The sequence below is a fragment of the Trichomonas vaginalis genome, chromosome I (assembly GCF_026262505.1).
Source record: "Trichomonas vaginalis G3 chromosome I, whole genome shotgun sequence".
In the NCBI taxonomy this organism is placed as follows: Eukaryota; Parabasalia; order Trichomonadida; family Trichomonadidae; genus Trichomonas; species Trichomonas vaginalis.
Window position 1 is genome coordinate 7,893,391 of NC_067203.1, and position 19,217 is coordinate 7,912,607.

Here is a 19,217-nt window from a genome sequence, read left to right on the forward strand (position 1 = left end):
TTTCTTGGATTGCATACGCACCCCAATATTAGAGAGGAGCCTCTTCGAGATGGGACTCTAGATTTTTTTGAACTGCATTAAGGTTGTGCGGAACCAACGCTGTATACGCTAGTTTGTAGTTCAAATATTGTGCAGTAATAACTGACTATTGTACGTCGGTATCTTTTGTCATCTCCTCTATCTGCTCTGAGTGATGCTCTTGGGTGCTTCATCTAGCGCTTGAAGAATTGGCATTGATTTTTCTTTGATGCGGCGATTTTTTGTCCAATTTTCTATGATGGGCGCCTTTTTGTTCATGGAAAGTGATTACATCCTAACATGATACGTTACAGTGGAATGCTAGGAGCATCCATACCGAAGCATTTTACCAATGTCTCGTAGATTTTTTTACAGTCTTTGCATTTTTTTGCAAGAGCGAGGATGTTTTCTTTATGATTCATTAAAAAATGAAAAAATCCCGCCAAAACTTCCCGCGGAAACGCCTCTTGTCTCAAAATTCATTTTATATCCCGGCATGGCGCCAAAATACAACTTACTCATCATATACATATATTTCATATTTTTTATTATATATTTATAATCAGCATATATCTCCTTTAATAGTCTCATATAGAGCGCTGTGCTAAACGCACCTTTGGACACCCTATATAAATGAAGATTCTACCATATGGTGTTATTGGAAGAGATAAAGATGGAAACCCAATATTTGATCCAAAGTTAAAATTAAAGTTACTGACAAGACAACAACTTGAAAAGTTACTGAAACCAAAACAGAATGAGAAAATGAGAAAATGAGAAAATGAGAAAATGAGAAAATGAGAAAGAAAAAAATTTAAATTATGCAATTTTATTTTTATCATAAATGACAAAATTAATTAAGCCAACTATTTCTAAATTAATGATACCAATGAAATCATTTCATGGAGTACTTATCCCAGGTTCTTCACAATTAGCCGGGGCAAGTGTTGTGACTCAAGGTGGAACATTAGCGAATCCATTCAAATTATTAACTAAAGATGAACTTAATAAAATGATGATAAAAAACTGATAACAAAATTTTATTTCACTGTTACCATGTTACCATGTGCTACCAGGTTAATTAACTTCTCTTAAAAATGATGACAATATGACATTTTATTATATTTTTGGTCAAAGCTTCCACGAGAGAAAAGATTCTTCATTCGCTAAGGATTCCAAAAATGAAAAAATCATTGATTTCGGCTGAGAAAAAACAGCAAAACCCTTCTTCCACGGGAACAAAGAAATAAAGAAGAAATAAAGGAAATTTTTTATTTATTCCCGTGGAAGATAGAGCACTTTTATGACACTTTTTATTCACGACAAACAAGACAAACAAAGAAAATCAGAAAATACGGCGCTGTCGCGGTTCGAACCACAGACCCTGACCCCTCCATAACACCACCTTAGACCACTGTGCTACGTAGCCTGTCGACATAAGATTTTATAAATTACATATTTGACGTAAATTTATTTCCCAGTTATTCAAAAATAATTAATTATTGAATAACCTAAAATCATTAATGAAAACATAAACGATAACATTTATTTCCTGTGTTGTTGTCAAAATGTTATGTTGTCATCATTTTTAAAAGAAGTTAATTAACATGGTAGCACATAGTAACACTGAAAAAATTAAATTTGGATTGAGTTTAAAAATTCATCTTTATTAAATTCATCTCTTCCAATCAATTTATTTATTCTATTAAATTCTTTTATTTTTGCTTCACTCAGTTTAAGGATTGAACGGTAAGTTTCTAATTTTTCGATTATTTCTTTCCTCTCTTTATCGTTTTCAGCCCCACCGCATTGCGGCTTCTTTTTGTAATAGCATATTTTTGATTTAATTCTGTTTAGTTTCTTTTTATATTCATCGTCTGGACTCTGAATCTTAATTGAATCAGGACTCTTGGATGCTTCGTTGTCACTCATTTCTTACGAAATAAAAAAATTAAATATTATTTAAATATAATGGAGTAATAAAATAAATCGGAATTTCTATTAATTTATTGTTAACCTCAACTAATGCATTGCCGTTAATATATCTAACAAATTCAGCTATTGTGTCAAATCTTCGTCTTCTTTTTGTCATTGATTTATCAGTTTTTCCATAATCGAGATGAATCAAAACTTTATCCCCTTGTTTAAAATTCATGAGCCCCGAATTAATTTGTTCACGTTTAACATCATTTAACCTTTCCATTTGCTTTCTAATATATTCCCATTCTTTTGAAATATCATTTTTCATTTCCACTGGTTTCATGTTTATAGTTCTATGCCATGTATTATTGTAATAATATACTAACTGTTGTATGATGGAGTCATGATTTCCATCCCAGTATATCTGACCGTTAACTCCTAACACATCTCTAAGAGTTCTCATTACCGCATCAACTATTTTATTATGAAACGTATATGGAGAGGATGAAAAGTAAAAATTAATTTGTGGGAAATAATGAGCCATAGCTGCCTGAAATCCTTTATCACCATCACCCATTATATTATCTACTCTTTCATGATCTAGTAAGTATTGTCTAGCTCTTCTTGTTTCCTGTTCTGTTTTCCCTTTCACCGGAATGCAATATAAATATCTGGTGTTAATGTTAATGGCAAATAAATAAGTAACGTTTCCTTTTGAATATTCTAAATGATCGATTTCGTATGAATATGGATATGGTGCAAATGAAGGGCGACTAAATTTTTCCTTTAACGGTTGAATTTTTGGGTCAGTTGGTTTATTTAATATCTTGAAATCCTTTTTAAAATCTTTTTGCTTCTTTAATGTTTGAAATGGATATAATAAAGTGAATGATGAAGGATTAACTGAAGGAGGAGGTACTACCGTTGGAGGTTTTGGTATTGCAAGTGATTTAATTTTATCTGCTTTGATTTTGGATGATGAAGTTTTGGATTTCATTCCTCCTTTCATTAATTCTGGATGTATTCTATTCATTTGTTTTAAATATGCTGTATATAAAGGTTTGATATACTTTCCCGCTTCGAGTTTATGTTGAAGGATGAATTCCAAAAGTTGATCTTCATTTAAAAGTCGGGCTGAATATGGTTTAACTAATGAATCATAAATTAAAGCTTGTGCATCATTTATGGTCTGAAGGACCTGGGTGTTTTGCACCTTTAGCTGTTGAACATTTGCTACTTTCTCTTTTGGTGTTGTTTTCGGCTTTTTCTTCTTTTGTTTTTGTTCCTTTGTTTTTTGCGGCTCAGGATTATATAATTTATATAATTCATCAATATCTTCTTCTGTTAATACTTTATTTTTGAAATCTTTCAATTGTTTAAGTTGTGATTTAGTTTTTCCCTTTGTATATTCATTATTTTTAATTTTGTCTTTAATTTTAGAAATTATTTTATCATGATATTTCAAAATTTCATTTTTATAATATGGATAATAATAATCCATATCATCACCCGTTATATTGTTATTATGTTTTTGGAGATATGATTTTAATTCATAATAATTAAGAAAATTTTGATTAAGTACTAAATCATCAATTAAAATTTCTAAATCTACGTTATCCATTTATATAAAAATAAAATAAATGTTTTAAGGGTGCCCACCTCTTTGAATCATAGTATCAAAACCATTATTAACGGTTCCTTTTGTCTCTTCTGTGGCATTTTATTAAAAATAAAATTTTAAATTCATGACTCAACCCCTACGTTTTTAAATTGTATTAAATAAATGGCATACAACATCCATTTTCACAACATACAGCCTTAGTGTGTGCTCCTGTTAATGCAGTCTTACCGATTGTTAAGCGAGTCATTGACCCGTTTTTAAGTTGTAAATTAATATTCTGACCATCAAATATCACTTTATCATTTATTATATCCAAATAATTTTTAGGTGTTAATTGTTTATTTTGTCGTAAACTAACACCTTTCATTTTTTGTGCAATCTTTTTAAAATCACTTCCATCAATTGAACCGTTGAATGATGTATAACACTTGGGGCATAAAGCAACCATGTTATCACCTTGTTTCTCAATTGCTAAACCCAATAACTTCTTCTCATGTGCTTTTTCTTCAGCTTTATTCTTTAATTTAGGTTTAAATTTCTCATCAAAACAGAAGAAATCAAATGGTGCGAATTTGAAAATGTTTTTATCATAAAATTGTTTATCGGTAACAATTGCTTGAAATGCTTGAGTGTTAGGAAGATTTGGATCGCCAGCAATTGCCCAATAAGATGAATCAGTATCACCTTCAATGAAATGAAAACAATTAACATTCATGCATTTATACATAAAATCATAAATGAAAACCAAATACCAGTATTTAGCATTATCTAAAGTGAAGAATGCCTCTTGTAAACATGTATCACATCTATAAAATCTATCTTTGAGCATCACTTGATACGTATCCTCTCCTATTTCTCTTATGTTTTTAAACTTATTTGACATACATGCAACGCGTGACTTCTGTGCATTCATTATTTTAGTCTTTGCGTAATTTTGTGTATTCATTGCATCGTAACCATATGATCCATTAAGCGAAATCTTGCAAAATAAACTTTTTCCTTTATTTCCTTCTAATTCAGCCTTTTGTCTTTCGTTCATAAATTCGTTCGCAAATTCATTAAAACAAGTGTTTTTAGTAAATGTTAAAATTGATTGAATGTCATCAATGATAAAATGAAATCTGTCTATTAGATACCAAAGATAATAAGAAGAAAATGGTTGATATTGGTTGTGTGTTGATGCTAACTGAGTTAATTTCCTCTGTTTCTGGTCAACTGGTAGATTGTTTGATTTCATGTAATTATACATAAAACTGCCAATTGTTTTTTCATCTGTGATAATATCTAAGTTTCTTATTATCAGTAAAAAGTTTATGTAATCATTAATGTATTTTTCATCAATGTGACCCTTTACTTCAGCCACGAATAAAGTATTTTTCTTCTTAATAATTCCCAGTGCTTTTGCTTTCTTTGTTGCTGTATCACAAATGATAACACCATTCAATCTTCCCGGCATATACATTTTATGGTCAGTATATTGAATGAAATCATGAGGATTAGATGAAAATGATGAAGGATATAATGAATTAAAATCAACACCAACGAAATGAGTCATAATGTTGGTGGTGTCCTCATTGGATACAGTTTTAGTTTCTGGACTATATGAAAGTTTATTAATGTGCGTGATTCCTTTAAGATTTACTCTATGTTGAACATTTGATAGACCACCAGTAATTCCATTACGGAGAATGTGATAAGCTTCAACTGAATCTAAAGTCATTGGTAAATTATTTTTTAATGCATAATTTCTTAAATTGATTCTTAAACGTTGAACATCTTCATCTTTATTTGATTTTACGACATTGCAATAACAACACATTAACTGACAATTTTCTTTGGTATGTGGTTTTTCATTATCGATTCTATCCAGTGTTGGTTTATTTGCATATGTAAACGCTTTACCACACATTTTGCATTTAGATGAAAGGATTAAATCGTGATAGTATTGAAAATCATCCATTGAAACATTATTTTTAGTATCCCTTTCTGCTTTTTCATCTTGTTTCTTATATGATTCAATTTTATATTTCCAATACTTTTTCGTTAATTCAAAACTTGATTCTATCTCTTCCTCAGGATATTTTTCATTAGGATTAAAGTCTTTATATGCTAAAGCGTAACGAATCAATGAAGCATTCGATGATAAAGAAAGATTATGAAGCGTGTCAATTTTATAAACAAATGTTTCTTCAATAATTTTATCGATTGGGTCAATCATAATTTCAACATCTTTATTGCAATAATGAATAAAATATTCTAATCTATTCTTAAAATTTTTAGCATCATTGAGATATATTTGATAATCACTATCTGATATAGTTTCTTGAGTTAATGCTGAATAAAATGAATCTTGAGTGAATGGTTCCACTTTATATAATTCTTCTTCGTAATTTTCCCACGTGATGAATTGATAAGGGAAAAAGGATTTAACACGTGATTTATTGTTTCCGAAATCTTAAGTGAATTGGTCTAATGTCCCACCCGCTATATAATTTCTGATGTCAATAAATCTTAATTCATATGGAACGTTTGTTTTCTTTACAATGATTTGCTTAAATTGTGAAGATGAACCCTAGCATTGATTTTTTTTCCATTTTGCAGTGTTTAAATCACGAAGAATTAAATTTAAATCAAACTTTCCCGAATTAAAACCTATGATATTCACTTTATTGAATTCCTCATCTAGAAGTTCTTTAAATGCTTCCTTCTGTTTTTCATTTAATGTATGAGACAAAGTCCCCACCGTTTGCGGCTTCATTAATTCTTCATATTGTTCAATATTTGATTCAACAACTAATGAACAGGTTGAAAATAAAAACTCAATCCAATCAGAAATAAAAGAATCACTCGAAGTTAAGCAAAAATTCCTCGTATATGTTTTATCGTTTAATTTAACCGTTGATGATACCATGAATGGTTTTAAGTAAGCATTCAAAGTTGCACACTCAGAAAGTTGTAATTCTTCTTTAGTCTCTAATGTTTCAAAGTCAAAAGTAATATAATATCTTGTCGGTTTATAATATTTCTGCAAATTGTGAGCTAATAACCACTGATATATCTTCTGTTTCGTAATATGTGGTGCATATGGTTGCTGTGTCTTTTGCAACTGAACGTCTTGAATTAATCTCCATTATTTTCTTTACATTTCTCACAATGCTTTAAAAATCTTCTTTGGTTTTTCCTTTCTGGATCATCACGGATAGAAAAACTTCTTCTTTACAATATGGACAAACTTTATAGCCAGTGAGTGCTTCAACGTCTGTTATTCTGTCAGCGTGAAGTTTTCCACATGGACTCTGTGTTAATAAAATATTTACTGTTTCAAATTCTGGATCTATCATTATTGATTCCACTAATGGAAAGTCTACCTTATTTATGTCCACGTCTTCTGGTTGAGGATCACAATAATAGAAATCAATATTAACATTTAACATTCTCGCTAATCTCTCACTTTCTGATGAAATGTCAAACCCTTCATATGCATCTATTGCTTCATTTAAATAGCTTCTACGAGTTTTAGGATTAACACCATCAGGAATGTTATAGAAGCGTTTAAATAACCTTCTACCTTCTGCTCTAATTTGATTATCATTCATTTTAGCTGTTCCGTTTTTGTTCATTTATGTAAGAATAAAAAATTAAAAAATAAATAAAAATAAGTTTATTTTTTAAGCCCATAAAATGAATTAAGAACACATAAATTTTTATCATCCGCGACGTGACGAATACATTTTAATTTACTCAAGAATGTGTACCCTGATACATTAAATCTAATTCCTGTCTTATTTAATTTCACAACTTTGAAAAGGAATGTATGAATAGCTATAAAATGATGAGAAGATGTTTTATGGGTTGCTTCCGTTTTTTCTGAAATAAATGAATAAATATAATGCTTATACGTTTTCATATCTTTTATATTCTTAATAACGAATGGTATAGACCTTTCACTTCATCTTCCTTCGGTGCTGTTCTTTCATATGAAACATTATTAGTATCTTCAACAATGAAACCGCAATCACATAAAATTTTATATGTTCCAATGGTTTCTTTTGATATTTTATCTAATAAATCAAAAACTTTATCAACACCTGTGCATTTATTTAAATAATAATTTGTGTAAATATCATGATCTTCTTTCTTAATCGTATTAGTTGCATATGTCACATTTTTAAGAGCTTTTTTGAATTTTTCGGAATCTAAAGGTGGTGAAAGTAATATACAGGGGTATTCTTCATTATCAATAAATTGTAACTTATGTTTACGAATAAATTTAGTACCTTCTTCTGAAAGTGTTTCGTCTATTTCACCATCTAATAAATTTTGTGTTGATTCTGAGACATAATTTTTATATCTTTCTTCATGAGATTTCTGAACTTCTGATTCTGAAGCTGGGATATTCATTAAACCCTCTACTTCATTTTCATTATATTTTTCAACTTCTCTTAATTCCTTAATTCTTTCATCTATTTCATCTCTTATTTTTTTCAGTCTTTCAATTTCATTGTATTCATCATCTTTAATCCGTTCTTCATAATATTCGGGAAACATCAGGTTCTTTAGGTTTTTCTTCTTCAGATGTGGGATATAAGAAATTTATAACATCATCTTTATTCATTTTTCCATCATAATCTAAATCATTTAATAACTCCGCGAATTTTTGACAATTTCTTAAATAATATTTATCAACTTCATAACCCACCTCCTCTAATATATCCTTTATTTCCTCGTTTGTGAATCCTAATTTTTTAACGTTGTTAGTTTTGACGCTCATTTCATACAAAATAAAAAAATAAAATAATAAACATAACTAAGTTTTAATTTTTCGTAAGACATTAATTTTTAAAGTTTATTTTTTTAAAATTTTTTTATTTTTTATTTCATTATGGTAGTGAATCTTTCATTCATGAAAATAATTATTTCTAATTTCTTTTATTCTCTCGTACATACTAGATTTGAAGAATTCGGAACTTTTACCATAATCTCCTAAATGTTTTCTTATCCCTAACGTGTGCCAGTTATTATATGAAACTGAATAAACTTTATCTTTATCTTTACACCTTTCATTACTTCCAATATATTTATATCTCAGTTTTGATTTAGCATTTTCATATTCATTAGCGTTTAATAATTCACAGTCTTCCTTTTTAAATTGATGTTTAAGATATTCAGGATTTAATACTCTACGTTTATATGCTCCTAACTTAGTTCTAAAGGTTTTTCTACAAAATTTAGGAATTCCATCCTCTTTAATGTCATCAATGATTTCCATTTCATTATTTTCAATTTCTTCTTCTCGTTTATGAGGTCTTTGATTATGACTCCATTGATTCCATGAAATTAAATATTCTTTATCATTATATTTATACCTCATTAGCTTATTTTGGCTTTCATATTCATTTAATAATTCACAATCTTCATTTTTAAATTGAAGTTTAACCCATTCAGGATTTAAACAATGTTTAATTAATCGCGGAATATCTGACATCATCTATATATAGCTTCTTTTATAAAAGATAAAAAAATAAATTATTTTAAAATTAATGTTAATTTTTTAATGATTTATAAATAAATATATTTTAATGCATCGTCTATATATAGATGTAACAAAAAAAGTCACTAAACCCGTCATATCCTACTACTTATAAAATAACATTTTTATTTTTACTAAGAAAAAAAAGGTTTTTGATAATAAATTTATTTTATTTCGAAAAAGTAGCAATAATCGTAAAAGGGTATTGATAGGCTTGCTAAAGTAACTAATTTTAGCTGTCAAATACTTTTGTATTTTGAAGTAAATTAGTATAAATTTGTTTTTACTTTTATTTCGAAAAAGTAGCAATAATCGTAAAAGGGTATTGATAGGCTTGCTAAAGTAACTAATTTTAGCTGTCAAATACTTTTGTATTTTGAAGTAAATTAGTATAAATTTGATATTATTTTAACTCCCTTTGAAAACCTCAATTTTCCATACAGAGGGAACGGGAATAGCATCCAATATTCCCTGAGAATGGTTGCGCATTCTCAATTCCCTCTATATTTCGAACGAAGCTCTCATCGGTCTTTTTTTTAATACTAAACGTTTTTTCCCCCTGTCACTTTTAGCTAAAATTTGGGTTTGCCAATTTGATTTTTATATAAAATAGTTATATATTAGAAAATAATATGAGTTTATGTGATATTATTTTTCAGAAGATTTCATTCTATATGCCTACGAAAAGTACTCTCAAAACTAACTTTTTCCTAATTATAATTAAATCTAGAATATTGTATTATGCTTAGTATTATTTCATTTTTCTCATTCAATTTAGAATTGACAAATGTCAAAAAATTGAGAGCTGTCACTTTTGATGAATTTCTGTTTATTACAAATTCTTGTTTCTTTGACTATCTTATTTTTTCTGTTTATTACAATAATAGCTTTGAATACTTTGACTTCAAAAAAGGACTGTGTTTTGTTGAATTTATATTTAATAAATTTAATGTATGAATTGTTTTTCTGGACCAATTATGACATAATATCACAAATAATACAATAACTTGAGTTTTATGAATTTTTATGGAAAATTTCTTTAAAATTTTCCCGCATTTTTTAAATGGTGAAAATCCAACTTGGCAGCCATTTCTTTAGGAGAATAAATACGTGTCCACAGAGTGAAACGTTCAATATAACAATTATCAACAGTCATCAACAATCAATGCCAAATGGCATTATTCAACAACAATCAATGAGTACCGATACCAATCAAGAACAACTAACAACATCAGACGGTATTCAACTACAAGCAAGCTCCCGCCAATCAATAACAATATCGCTCAATAAAAATGTTGCGGTCATGATATCAAAAAGAATCAATAACCAATATTATTCTGATAAAAGCATCAACAGCATTGAGGTCACGATTGATATTGAATCTCCTTTTACATATGACATCTTTCAAGATATTATTCAAGGAAATAAAAGCGAAATTGAATGCGATGATACAGTACTAATGGACCTTACAAAAATTGGAAAAGAGCTCGAGATTGAAGATCTATTTGAATTCGAAAAACATATCATTCAAGACAAAATTCCATTAGAAATAGATAATTGCATCGAAAAACTATTATACTATTTCGAAATTAATTCACAAACTGATATAGATACATGTTCAAATTTTATTTCATCTCATTTTTATGGCATCAATCAAGAACAACTCAAATATCATGTCTCTCAATTAGGATTTGATGTACTTCAAAAGATAATTGTTAATAAAGAATTAAAGGTAAAAGATGAAGAATCACTTGCCGAATTCATTATTTCAATCATCGAAAAAAGTGAAATTTTCACACCATTGATTGAAAGTATTCAATTCGATTATTGCAGCGATGAAACAATCACAAAAATTTTTAACAAAAGAAATGTTTGCAACTCAATTGATTTTATCATTCCTCTTCAGAATTCCTTTAAAAGATTAAGGTATCACACACCCAACCCAAATCGTTATTTCATTCCAGATGAAATACGTTCAAAGCTTAATGTGATTAAGAATTCAGGAGATTTTCACTTTACTTATGATTTTTTCAATGAGCTTTCAATTAAAAAGAACCGAGTTATGATGCGAATTGCACTTGATGAGGGAACACCCTGGGATAAAATGCTTATTTTGGAAGCAGCAAGATCTGGAAACTTCGATCTTGTTAAACTTTTGATCGAGTGCGGTTGTAATAAAGATACCAAAGAAGCTACTGAATTTGGATTTACACCACTCATTTACGCATCTATGAATGGCCATAGAAATATTGCCGAATATCTTGTCTCGGTAGGTGCTAACATAGAAGCAGTATCTAAAGATGGACTTACAGCACTCATTGTTGCATCAGGAGAAGGCTATCTTGAACTTGTTGAATATTTGATATCAATTGGCGCAAATGTAAATGTGAAAGACAAAACAAATAAAACAGCACTGATGTATGCATGCCAAGAAGGTCATCTTGAAGTTGTTAAACATCTAATTTCCAAAAACGCAAATAAAGATGCAGTTGATGATCATGGAAATACTCCACTTATGTATGCAACAGAAAAAGGTTATTTAGAGATTACTAAACTATTTGTCCCTGAAACAAAGCGCAAAAAGAAGTTTGTGGAAATACTTCGAAGGAATGTCATTAAAATTATCAAGGAATCTAAATCAGTTTTCGATAAAATTTTTTAATCTTTATGAAAATAAACAGATAAAATGCTAAAATACAACTTTTTAATTTTTTTAATATAAGACAATCGATTATAAAATGATTGATTTTAATCATTTATCAAATCATGACTTAAATTTTCAGATTGGAGTAAATTCGCCATTAAACAAATAAGGTATAATAAAATATCTATTTATTCTAACATAATAAACAACAATATATTTATTTTTGTGTCATTCGACAAGTAATCTGATAATTCCTTCGAGAGTTTTCTGTTCTTTGGGATACATCGATAAAATAAAGTCATAAACGATTGGAACACCATTTGAACGTTCGCCAGCAATAGAATACCTATCAGCTTCGTTGTCATCTTCTGGTAATCCAATTCCAGCGGCAAAAAGTTCAGAAGTAACATAAAACTGGTCAGGACCACTATCAGGAGCATCTGCTGATTGTTTGATTAAGTTTGCCCCTGTTTTTATGTCTTTTTCGACTCCGATTCCTTTCATCATGAGGAAACCAAGGTCAAACAAGCCTCTAGACAGACCAGCATCAGCGGCAACCCTGATATCTTTAACTCCGTCCTCAATTTTCTTATCAGCAATCTTAAATTCGCCACGCCAAATTAAAGCTGCTGGTTCTCCTTGTTCTGCGGCCTGGAGAATCAGCTGCTTGCCAAGATTCTCATCCTTTGATGTTCCTTCGCCCAAAAACTTCATTTCGCCGAAATAAGCTGTAGCTTCGATATTATTGCTCTTGTAAGCTTTTTCGAAGAAGTTTGCTGCTTCCTGAGGGTTCTTCATTGCGCCCCTTCCGACTCTCATCATTTTGGCCAGGTTTGTTTGCGCAAGAGGATGTCCTGCATCTGCAGCTTTTCTGTAGTATCTAATTGCGGCTTCTGAATCTAAACGTTCGCCATTACCTGTTTCAAGCATTAATCCATAGCAGAATTGAGCTTCTGGAAGACCTTGATCTGCAGCAGATTTAAAGTAACGAGCAGCTTCAGCAACGTTAGGTCTAACACCTTCTCCTTTGAGAAGCATTGTTGCGTAGTTGCATTGCGAGTCTGGATCGTTTTGAACAGCACCTCGTTTGAAATATTTTGCGGCTTCTCGAAGATTTTGAGGAATTCCGGCACCTTTGTAAAGCATAGCTGCAAGGTTGCATTGTGCATCGACATCTCCTTGATCAGCAGCAAGACGGTAGTATCTTGCGGCTTCTTCTGGATTTTGTTCGACACCATCGCCTTGTTCGTACATTAAACCGAGGCAGAACTGAGCTGCAGCAAGATTTTGATCTGCAGCCATTCTGAAATACTTTGCTGCTTCTGGAAGATTTTGCTCAATACCTTTTCCAAGCTGATACATGATTGCAAGATAGTTTTGGGCAGCGGCAATGCCTTTATCAGCAGCAAGTTTGTAATAATGTGCAGCTTGTTGAAAGTTTTGATTGCATCCTTCGCCATTTTCATACATTACACCTAAATAGAACTGAGATTCTGTATCACCATGTTCTGCTTTCTGAAGATATCTTGAAAATCCTGTTTTTGAGTTCTTAGGAATAACCTCTAGGATAGCTCGAATAATATCAAAAGCTCTTTCACCTAAAGAGTGACCCATTTCATGGCAATTTCGGTAACTTTGAAGAGCTTTTTGAAGATAGTTGTATCCTTCCTCATAATACTCTTCCGAAGTCTTCTCCTCGTCGCTATCTGCCATTGTTAGTTTTTTTTTATTACCAGAAAGAGTTTATATTATTGTCAAAAATTTCTTTACACGTCAAAAATTATAGTAAGTAAGATTTTGTCACTTTTTATCACTCTATTGATTGAATTTTAGAGCCATTCAAATAGCCATTTCAATGTCAAATAAGCAGACTCAAGCTCGTCATACTTTCAAATTCCTTCTTGTTGGAAATGGAAGTGTTGGCAAGACATCTATTGTTAGAAGATTATGCCGTGGTGACTTTATTACAAACCCGGAAACAACAATCGGTGTTGAATTCATGACAAAGATGATTGATATCGATGGAAATCAAATCAAACTCCAAATATGGGATACTGCAGGCCAAGAAAAGTATAGATCTGTCGGAAAAGCGTATTATCGAAATGCGATTGGCGTGTTATTAGTATTTTCTCTTACTGATCATGTATCATTTGAAAAACTTGATGAATGGATAACAGATGTTAGCCAGTATTGCCATCCAAAAGCAAACATGATTCTCGTTGGAAACAAATCTGATCTTTCTGATAGTAGAAAAGTCACTTTGGACGAAATCAAAAAGTTCACAGAAGGACATAATCTCCAATACATTGAATCTTCCGCGAAAACCGGTAGTAATATCAATGAATGTTTTTATCAAGTGGCCAAATCTATATATGATGGTGTTGTTACAGGTGATATAGTTTTATCTACATCCCATGTTATTGGCGATGCTGATGGCCAACAACAACCAGAGCCAAAGAAAGAAAAATGTAGTTGTTAATGTTTAATAGCTAAAATACAGCTTTAGTTGATGTTTTAATATAAAATATATGATTTTAAAATGATTGTTTTAAATTTTAATAACGAAATAATAATAAAAATCAATTTCACAGAGATTTGTGATCTTCATGTTAGTGTGTTAATAAATGTAAGATTGAAAACGCAAAAAATTGTTATTCTGATCATACGAAATTTGAAGATTTCGACTAGGCAAACCCAAATTTTAGCTAAAAGTGACAGGGGAAAAAAACGTTTAGTATTAAAAAAAAAGACCGATGAGAGCTTCGTTCGAAATATAGAGGGAACTGAGAATGCGCAACCATTCTCAGGGAATATTGGATGCTATTCCCGTTCCCTCTGTATGGAAAATTGAGGTTTTCAAAGGGAGTTAAAATAATATCAAATTTATACTAATTTACTTCAAAATACAAAAGTATTTGACAGCTAAAATTAGTTACTTTAGCAAGCCTATCAATACCCTTTTACGATTATTGCTACTTTTGCGAAATAAAAGTAAAAACAAATTTATACTAATTTACTTCAAAATACAAAAGTATTTGACAGCTAAAATTAGTTACTTTAGCAAGCCTATCAATACCCTTTTACGATTATTGCTACTTTTTCGAAATAAAAGTAAAAACAAATTTATACTAATTTACTTCAAAATACAAAAGTATTTGACAGCTAAAATTAGTTACTTTAGCAAGCCTATCAATACCCTTTTACGATTATTGCTACTTTTTCGAAATAAAATAAATTTATTATCAAAAACTTTTTTTTCTTAGTAAAAATAAAAATGTTATTTTATATCAAGTTTTTATTCATAAATTTTTATAATGTTGTATAAATTTCATTAAAATTTACGTACATATTAAGGTACTTATCTTCTACATATATAATCTTCATTAGATATATACATGATAAATAAAATTCATAAAACATTAAAAATCAAAAAATTAGAGTAGTATATGAGTGCGGGTTGTGTGACCTTTTTTGTAATCGTAAGAATTCTCACATAATTGAATGATTTTTGAACATACTTCCGAATAGCAGATTTTAAAAATTTATGAATAATTTATAAAAAGTTTTTATTCCTACAATTCCTATATTACCATTAATAAAAAGAATATATTTTTGCATAGATTCCAAATATGGTGTCAATTTTTTAAAAAATTTTGAATTCAATGAGTTATATCAAAAATAAAATTCTTGAATAGAGTAAAAAATTTAAATAATTTATTTAAATATTTTCTTCTGACATTTATGAATAATTTATTTTTTTAATTCGTAAGAAAATGAGTGGATCAAGATTCGTAACCGTCAATCAATTAATGGATGCTCTTTCACCAATTCTTGAAAATGTTAAACAAGTAGATGTTTATTTCGATGATTATGTAGAAAGTTTATATTATAAAGGTAAACATAATATTAAACCCATTGCTTTTGCATTTGATAATAAATTAATTGAAAATGCAAAAATTTGGGAATTAATTCCAGATATTGAATTTATAACAAATATTAAGGATAAATGGTTCAAACGAATTCCAACCACAAAAGTTCTTTGTAAATTAATGATCAAAACTGAGGAAAAAGAATTTCATGAATTTACATATCATCCAAATAAAGTTTCAGAACTAGAAAATGAAAAACTTCAGAAAAAATTAAACGATAGACTTTCAAATGATCGTATTGAAAAAATAAATAAACTAGCAGAAGTTGCATTTAATAATGAAATATTTGATGAATATAACCTTGAACTCAGTGATGGACTTTAAGTCCTGGACTTTAAGGACCCGGGCTCAACGAGTCATGATTTATGAAATCAATTATTTGATTTATTCTTTCTTCAATAATTTCTATTCTTTTTGTTAAATCATCAATTTTCATTAATGAGGTGATTCTTGATTGAGGAATAGATTTTAAACTAACAACACCTTTTATTTTTGAAATTTTGAATCCATCAACTTTAAACATTTTATTCAATTTACATGTTGTCAATTCTTCAAATAATTTTTTATTAGCATAATAGTCATTAAATTCTTCAACAGATGAAAAAATTTTTGTTTCAGTAATGGGTTTAACAATGTTTATTTTATTTTGAACATCTTCACTTTCATTTATTTCTTCCTCCTCTGTTTCATTTATTTTTAAAATCGGTTTCATTTATCATTAAATAAAAATTAGAATATAAGTGATGAAATATATTTTTTAATTAATATTAAATCAGAAATGGCTGCAGGATTCTTTAAAAAGTTATGGGAAGGAATTAAGAAAGCTGCAAGTTGGGTTCATCAGAAAATAATAAAACCCATTGCAAACTTTTTGGCACCAGTAGCGAAAACGGCAGGAACTATCATATTGGTGGAGTATTAGGTGCTAAAGCAGGTAATCCAGCGATGGGAGCACAAGCAGGTAACGCAGTTGGTGGAATTGCTGAAGGAATACTTAATAAAATAGGAGGAAAGTAGTGGAAAAATAAATATTATTTTTATCTCAATATCGGTTGTAGTCGACGATAAACTTTATCTCCTTTATTTAATACTTCCCTTACCGGAACATTAGGTGCTATTTGTTCTGCAACGTCACTAATTGCTTCTTTATTCTTAAATATCCAATTTGCTCCTTCTTCATTGTTTCCCAAACTTTATGCGCTCCTCTTTTTACTTTATCCCATAACTTTTTAAAGAATCCTGCAGCCATAGTTGATTATTTCATTAAAATTAAAAATTCATTTTCATCTTTTAATTTTGATTTTTTTATTTCATCATAAATGACGACTAACTATTTAGTGCCAAACACTAAACCAATTAATGGAAATGTGTTTCATTCATTCGAAAAGATAAATGAAATATTCGCAAAGAATGACGGTAGAAGATATTATAGAGAACTTGAAAGTTCATGCTATGACTCTGATACTCCATATTTTGATGATAAACAAACTCATTTAAGAATTACAAATCCGGCTCATGATGTGAACCAATTAGGTGACACATATATTAAACGCAAAGTTAAAGCAACTCTAGTTTCAAATAAAGCTTTCACATGTGATGCCGCTTTTAAATGCATGCGTTTATTCGTTGGTTACAAATCATCAAATCAAAGCTTTAAACAATTAGAAGTAGAAACCGAAAGAGGTGATGCCGGTTATCTTCAGATGGATTGCGCCCGTGAATCTTTCGCATTTGCAACATATAAACCAAAATCAGAAAGGAAAGTTAAAAAGTTTGTTCATTCGTTATATAATAATGTTCAAAAATATGATAACTCAGTATGTGGTAAATATATTGACCCTTCAGAAGTTTTCAAAAGCAAATGAAGAAGTTGATGTCACTTTTGATATGATTATTCCGGTAAATGATTTGTTAGCATTTCAGGCGTTCGATGATTATCCCAAATCATTTGGTGAAATCATTTTGAAATATTATGTTTTCAGGGATACTTTAGTATTTTGTCAGGTTGACCCGTTAAGAGTTGCTGATTTACAAAATTACGTTTATGAAAAGATAACTGATGAAAATTATGAAAAGATTATGAATCATGTTTATAAATACGATCGCAAATTCCAACAAATCGGACTTCCTGCAAATTAATTACAAGCTTAGCCGCTACATCTGCTGACGCAACAGTTGAAGACGTTATTATTTCATGCACAAAGATGGAAGTTTTAGAGGATAAATGCATTACACCAGGATATGGTTTAATTGAAGAATCAATTAAAGCAATACCACGTTTATTCAGTAAGGAAGATCCATTCATGATTCCAGCTCAACATATTGACGTTCGTTCACTAAATGGAGGTTGCATCACTCCTGAAGGTATCAGTTCTGATTTCTCATACGCTCTTCATAATGTTACAGATGTTGTGTTAACATTTCCGAAGAATGCAATGCAAAGAACAGTTTTAGAAAATCCAATGCTTCGAGGTCTTCAGGTCACTATAGATTCCAGAAACTTCCCCGATCAAGCGATGACCACAGTGGGTGACATATTCTTTACACGTATGCTTCAAGCTTCTGATTTAGATGGAGTGAATGAATGCACAGAAGAATACGAGGACTCATTAACTAGACCACTGAATGATGATAATGGCACGCCATTAGCTAGAACATGGAAAGACCAAACTTCATTCTTATGCACTATTCCAGTTCAACGTGATGGAGCGGGTATATTCTTTGATGGATTAGAAACTTTCAACTCACAAGTTACAGTACAAGTGAAAGCTTATCCAATCATTCAGGGTGAAAATGACACTTACTGTTCAAAGGTGACAAATCCTCCTCAGGTTTGGTTTACTAGGACTACGTATTGGACATGGACACCGGATGAAGGTTTGAAATATCATCCAACAGGTACACCACCACAGTATAGAAGTTCATATGATGAAATATTGATGAATAGAAATGTTTAAAATTATAAATTTATTTTTGATTAAATGGATTTAAATTCATCCACCCCTTATGAAGAATTAGCAGGAGTATATAATACATACGTAGATGATATGATTAATGAAGCATTGAGTGATAATAAAAATGCTCTATCTAAGGAAAAATTAATGAAAATTCCATATTCTGAATGTTACTTAAATTCAATCACTGCAGCAATTGGTAAACAAAATAAAGGTAAAACATTAACGATATTAAAACAAATTATCATTATTGCTAACACTTCACCTTATTCTCATGTGTTAATTTATATCAACCGTTCAGGTTCACCTTCAGATGATACATTTGAATCTTTAAAGCAAAAAATTCCAATTATTTATTTATCACAAGAAGAAGCAGAAGATTATTTAAAAAACTTTTTAATGTATAAAGAGTTATATAATACAATCAAGAAGCAAGGATTAGAGGATAAAATTATTGATAAACAAAGGGATGAATTATTTGAAACACTTTCTATTTCAAATTTTGATAAAGAATTTTTGCATTCACTAATTTTTCTAGATGATGCCGTGAAATCAAAACTAATAACTAATGAGAAATCATATTTTAATCAATTATTAACTC

At 29.9% G+C, this 19,217-nt stretch overlaps 6 protein-coding genes and 2 pseudogenes across 8 annotated transcripts, besides 7 other annotated features; 3 read left to right on the forward strand and 5 right to left on the reverse strand.

Annotated features, from left to right (window-relative positions):
* Position 1: 1 nt before the first annotated feature.
* On the reverse strand, positions 2-549 carry TVAGG3_0948880 (annotated as a pseudogene). The gene has a single exon. A coding segment is annotated over exon 1 (548 nt).
* Positions 2-646: a mobile genetic element.
* Positions 619-646: a terminal%2Cinverted (terminal inverted repeat of Mariner transposon ID:TVAGG3_0948870).
* A 1,007-nt stretch (positions 647-1,653) lies between these two features.
* Positions 1,654-1,950, reverse strand: TVAGG3_0948890 (uncharacterized protein; the record flags this gene model as incomplete). Its single annotated transcript, XM_051253159.1, has 1 exon — positions 1,654-1,950. One exon carries the CDS (start codon positions 1,948-1,950, stop codon positions 1,654-1,656), a length of 297 nt encoding a protein of 98 aa, XP_051078733.1.
* An 88-nt stretch (positions 1,951-2,038) lies between these two features.
* Positions 2,039-8,547: a mobile genetic element.
* On the reverse strand, positions 2,528-3,559 carry TVAGG3_0948910 (uncharacterized protein; the record flags this gene model as incomplete). The annotated part of the gene is made up of 1 exon (XM_051253160.1): positions 2,528-3,559. A coding segment is annotated over one exon (1,032 nt), but the record flags the coding sequence as incomplete, so codon positions are not given.
* TVAGG3_0948920 (DNA/RNA polymerases family) lies at positions 3,842-4,796 on the reverse strand (the record flags this gene model as incomplete). Its single annotated transcript, XM_051253161.1, has 1 exon — positions 3,842-4,796. A coding segment is annotated over one exon (955 nt), but the record flags the coding sequence as incomplete, so codon positions are not given.
* Positions 8,548-9,199: 652 nt separating the features above from the next.
* Positions 9,200-9,679: a mobile genetic element.
* Positions 9,680-9,887: 208 nt separating this feature from the next.
* Positions 9,888-9,924: a mobile genetic element.
* A 225-nt stretch (positions 9,925-10,149) lies between these two features.
* Positions 10,150-11,784, forward strand: TVAGG3_0948960 (nerve growth factor signaling pathway; the record flags this gene model as incomplete). The annotated part of the gene is made up of 1 exon (XM_001298406.2): positions 10,153-11,751. The coding sequence occupies one exon, from the start codon at positions 10,153-10,155 to the stop codon at positions 11,749-11,751; it is 1,599 nt and encodes a 532-aa protein (XP_001298407.1).
* A 124-nt stretch (positions 11,785-11,908) lies between these two features.
* TVAGG3_0948970 (ERAD pathway) lies at positions 11,909-13,464 on the reverse strand (the record flags this gene model as incomplete). The annotated part of the gene is made up of 1 exon (XM_001298405.1): positions 11,962-13,446. One exon carries the CDS (start codon positions 13,444-13,446, stop codon positions 11,962-11,964), a length of 1,485 nt encoding a protein of 494 aa, XP_001298406.1.
* Positions 13,465-13,555: 91 nt separating this feature from the next.
* On the forward strand, positions 13,556-14,263 carry TVAGG3_0948980 (Golgi to endosome transport; the record flags this gene model as incomplete). Its single annotated transcript, XM_001298404.2, has 1 exon — positions 13,589-14,212. One exon carries the CDS (start codon positions 13,589-13,591, stop codon positions 14,210-14,212), a length of 624 nt encoding a protein of 207 aa, XP_001298405.1.
* Positions 14,264-14,420: 157 nt separating this feature from the next.
* Positions 14,421-15,172: a mobile genetic element.
* Positions 15,173-16,981: 1,809 nt separating this feature from the next.
* Positions 16,982-17,537, forward strand: TVAGG3_0949000 (annotated as a pseudogene). Its single transcript has one exon. A coding segment is annotated over exon 1 (556 nt).
* A 506-nt stretch (positions 17,538-18,043) lies between these two features.
* Positions 18,044-19,217: part of a mobile genetic element that runs on past the window's edge.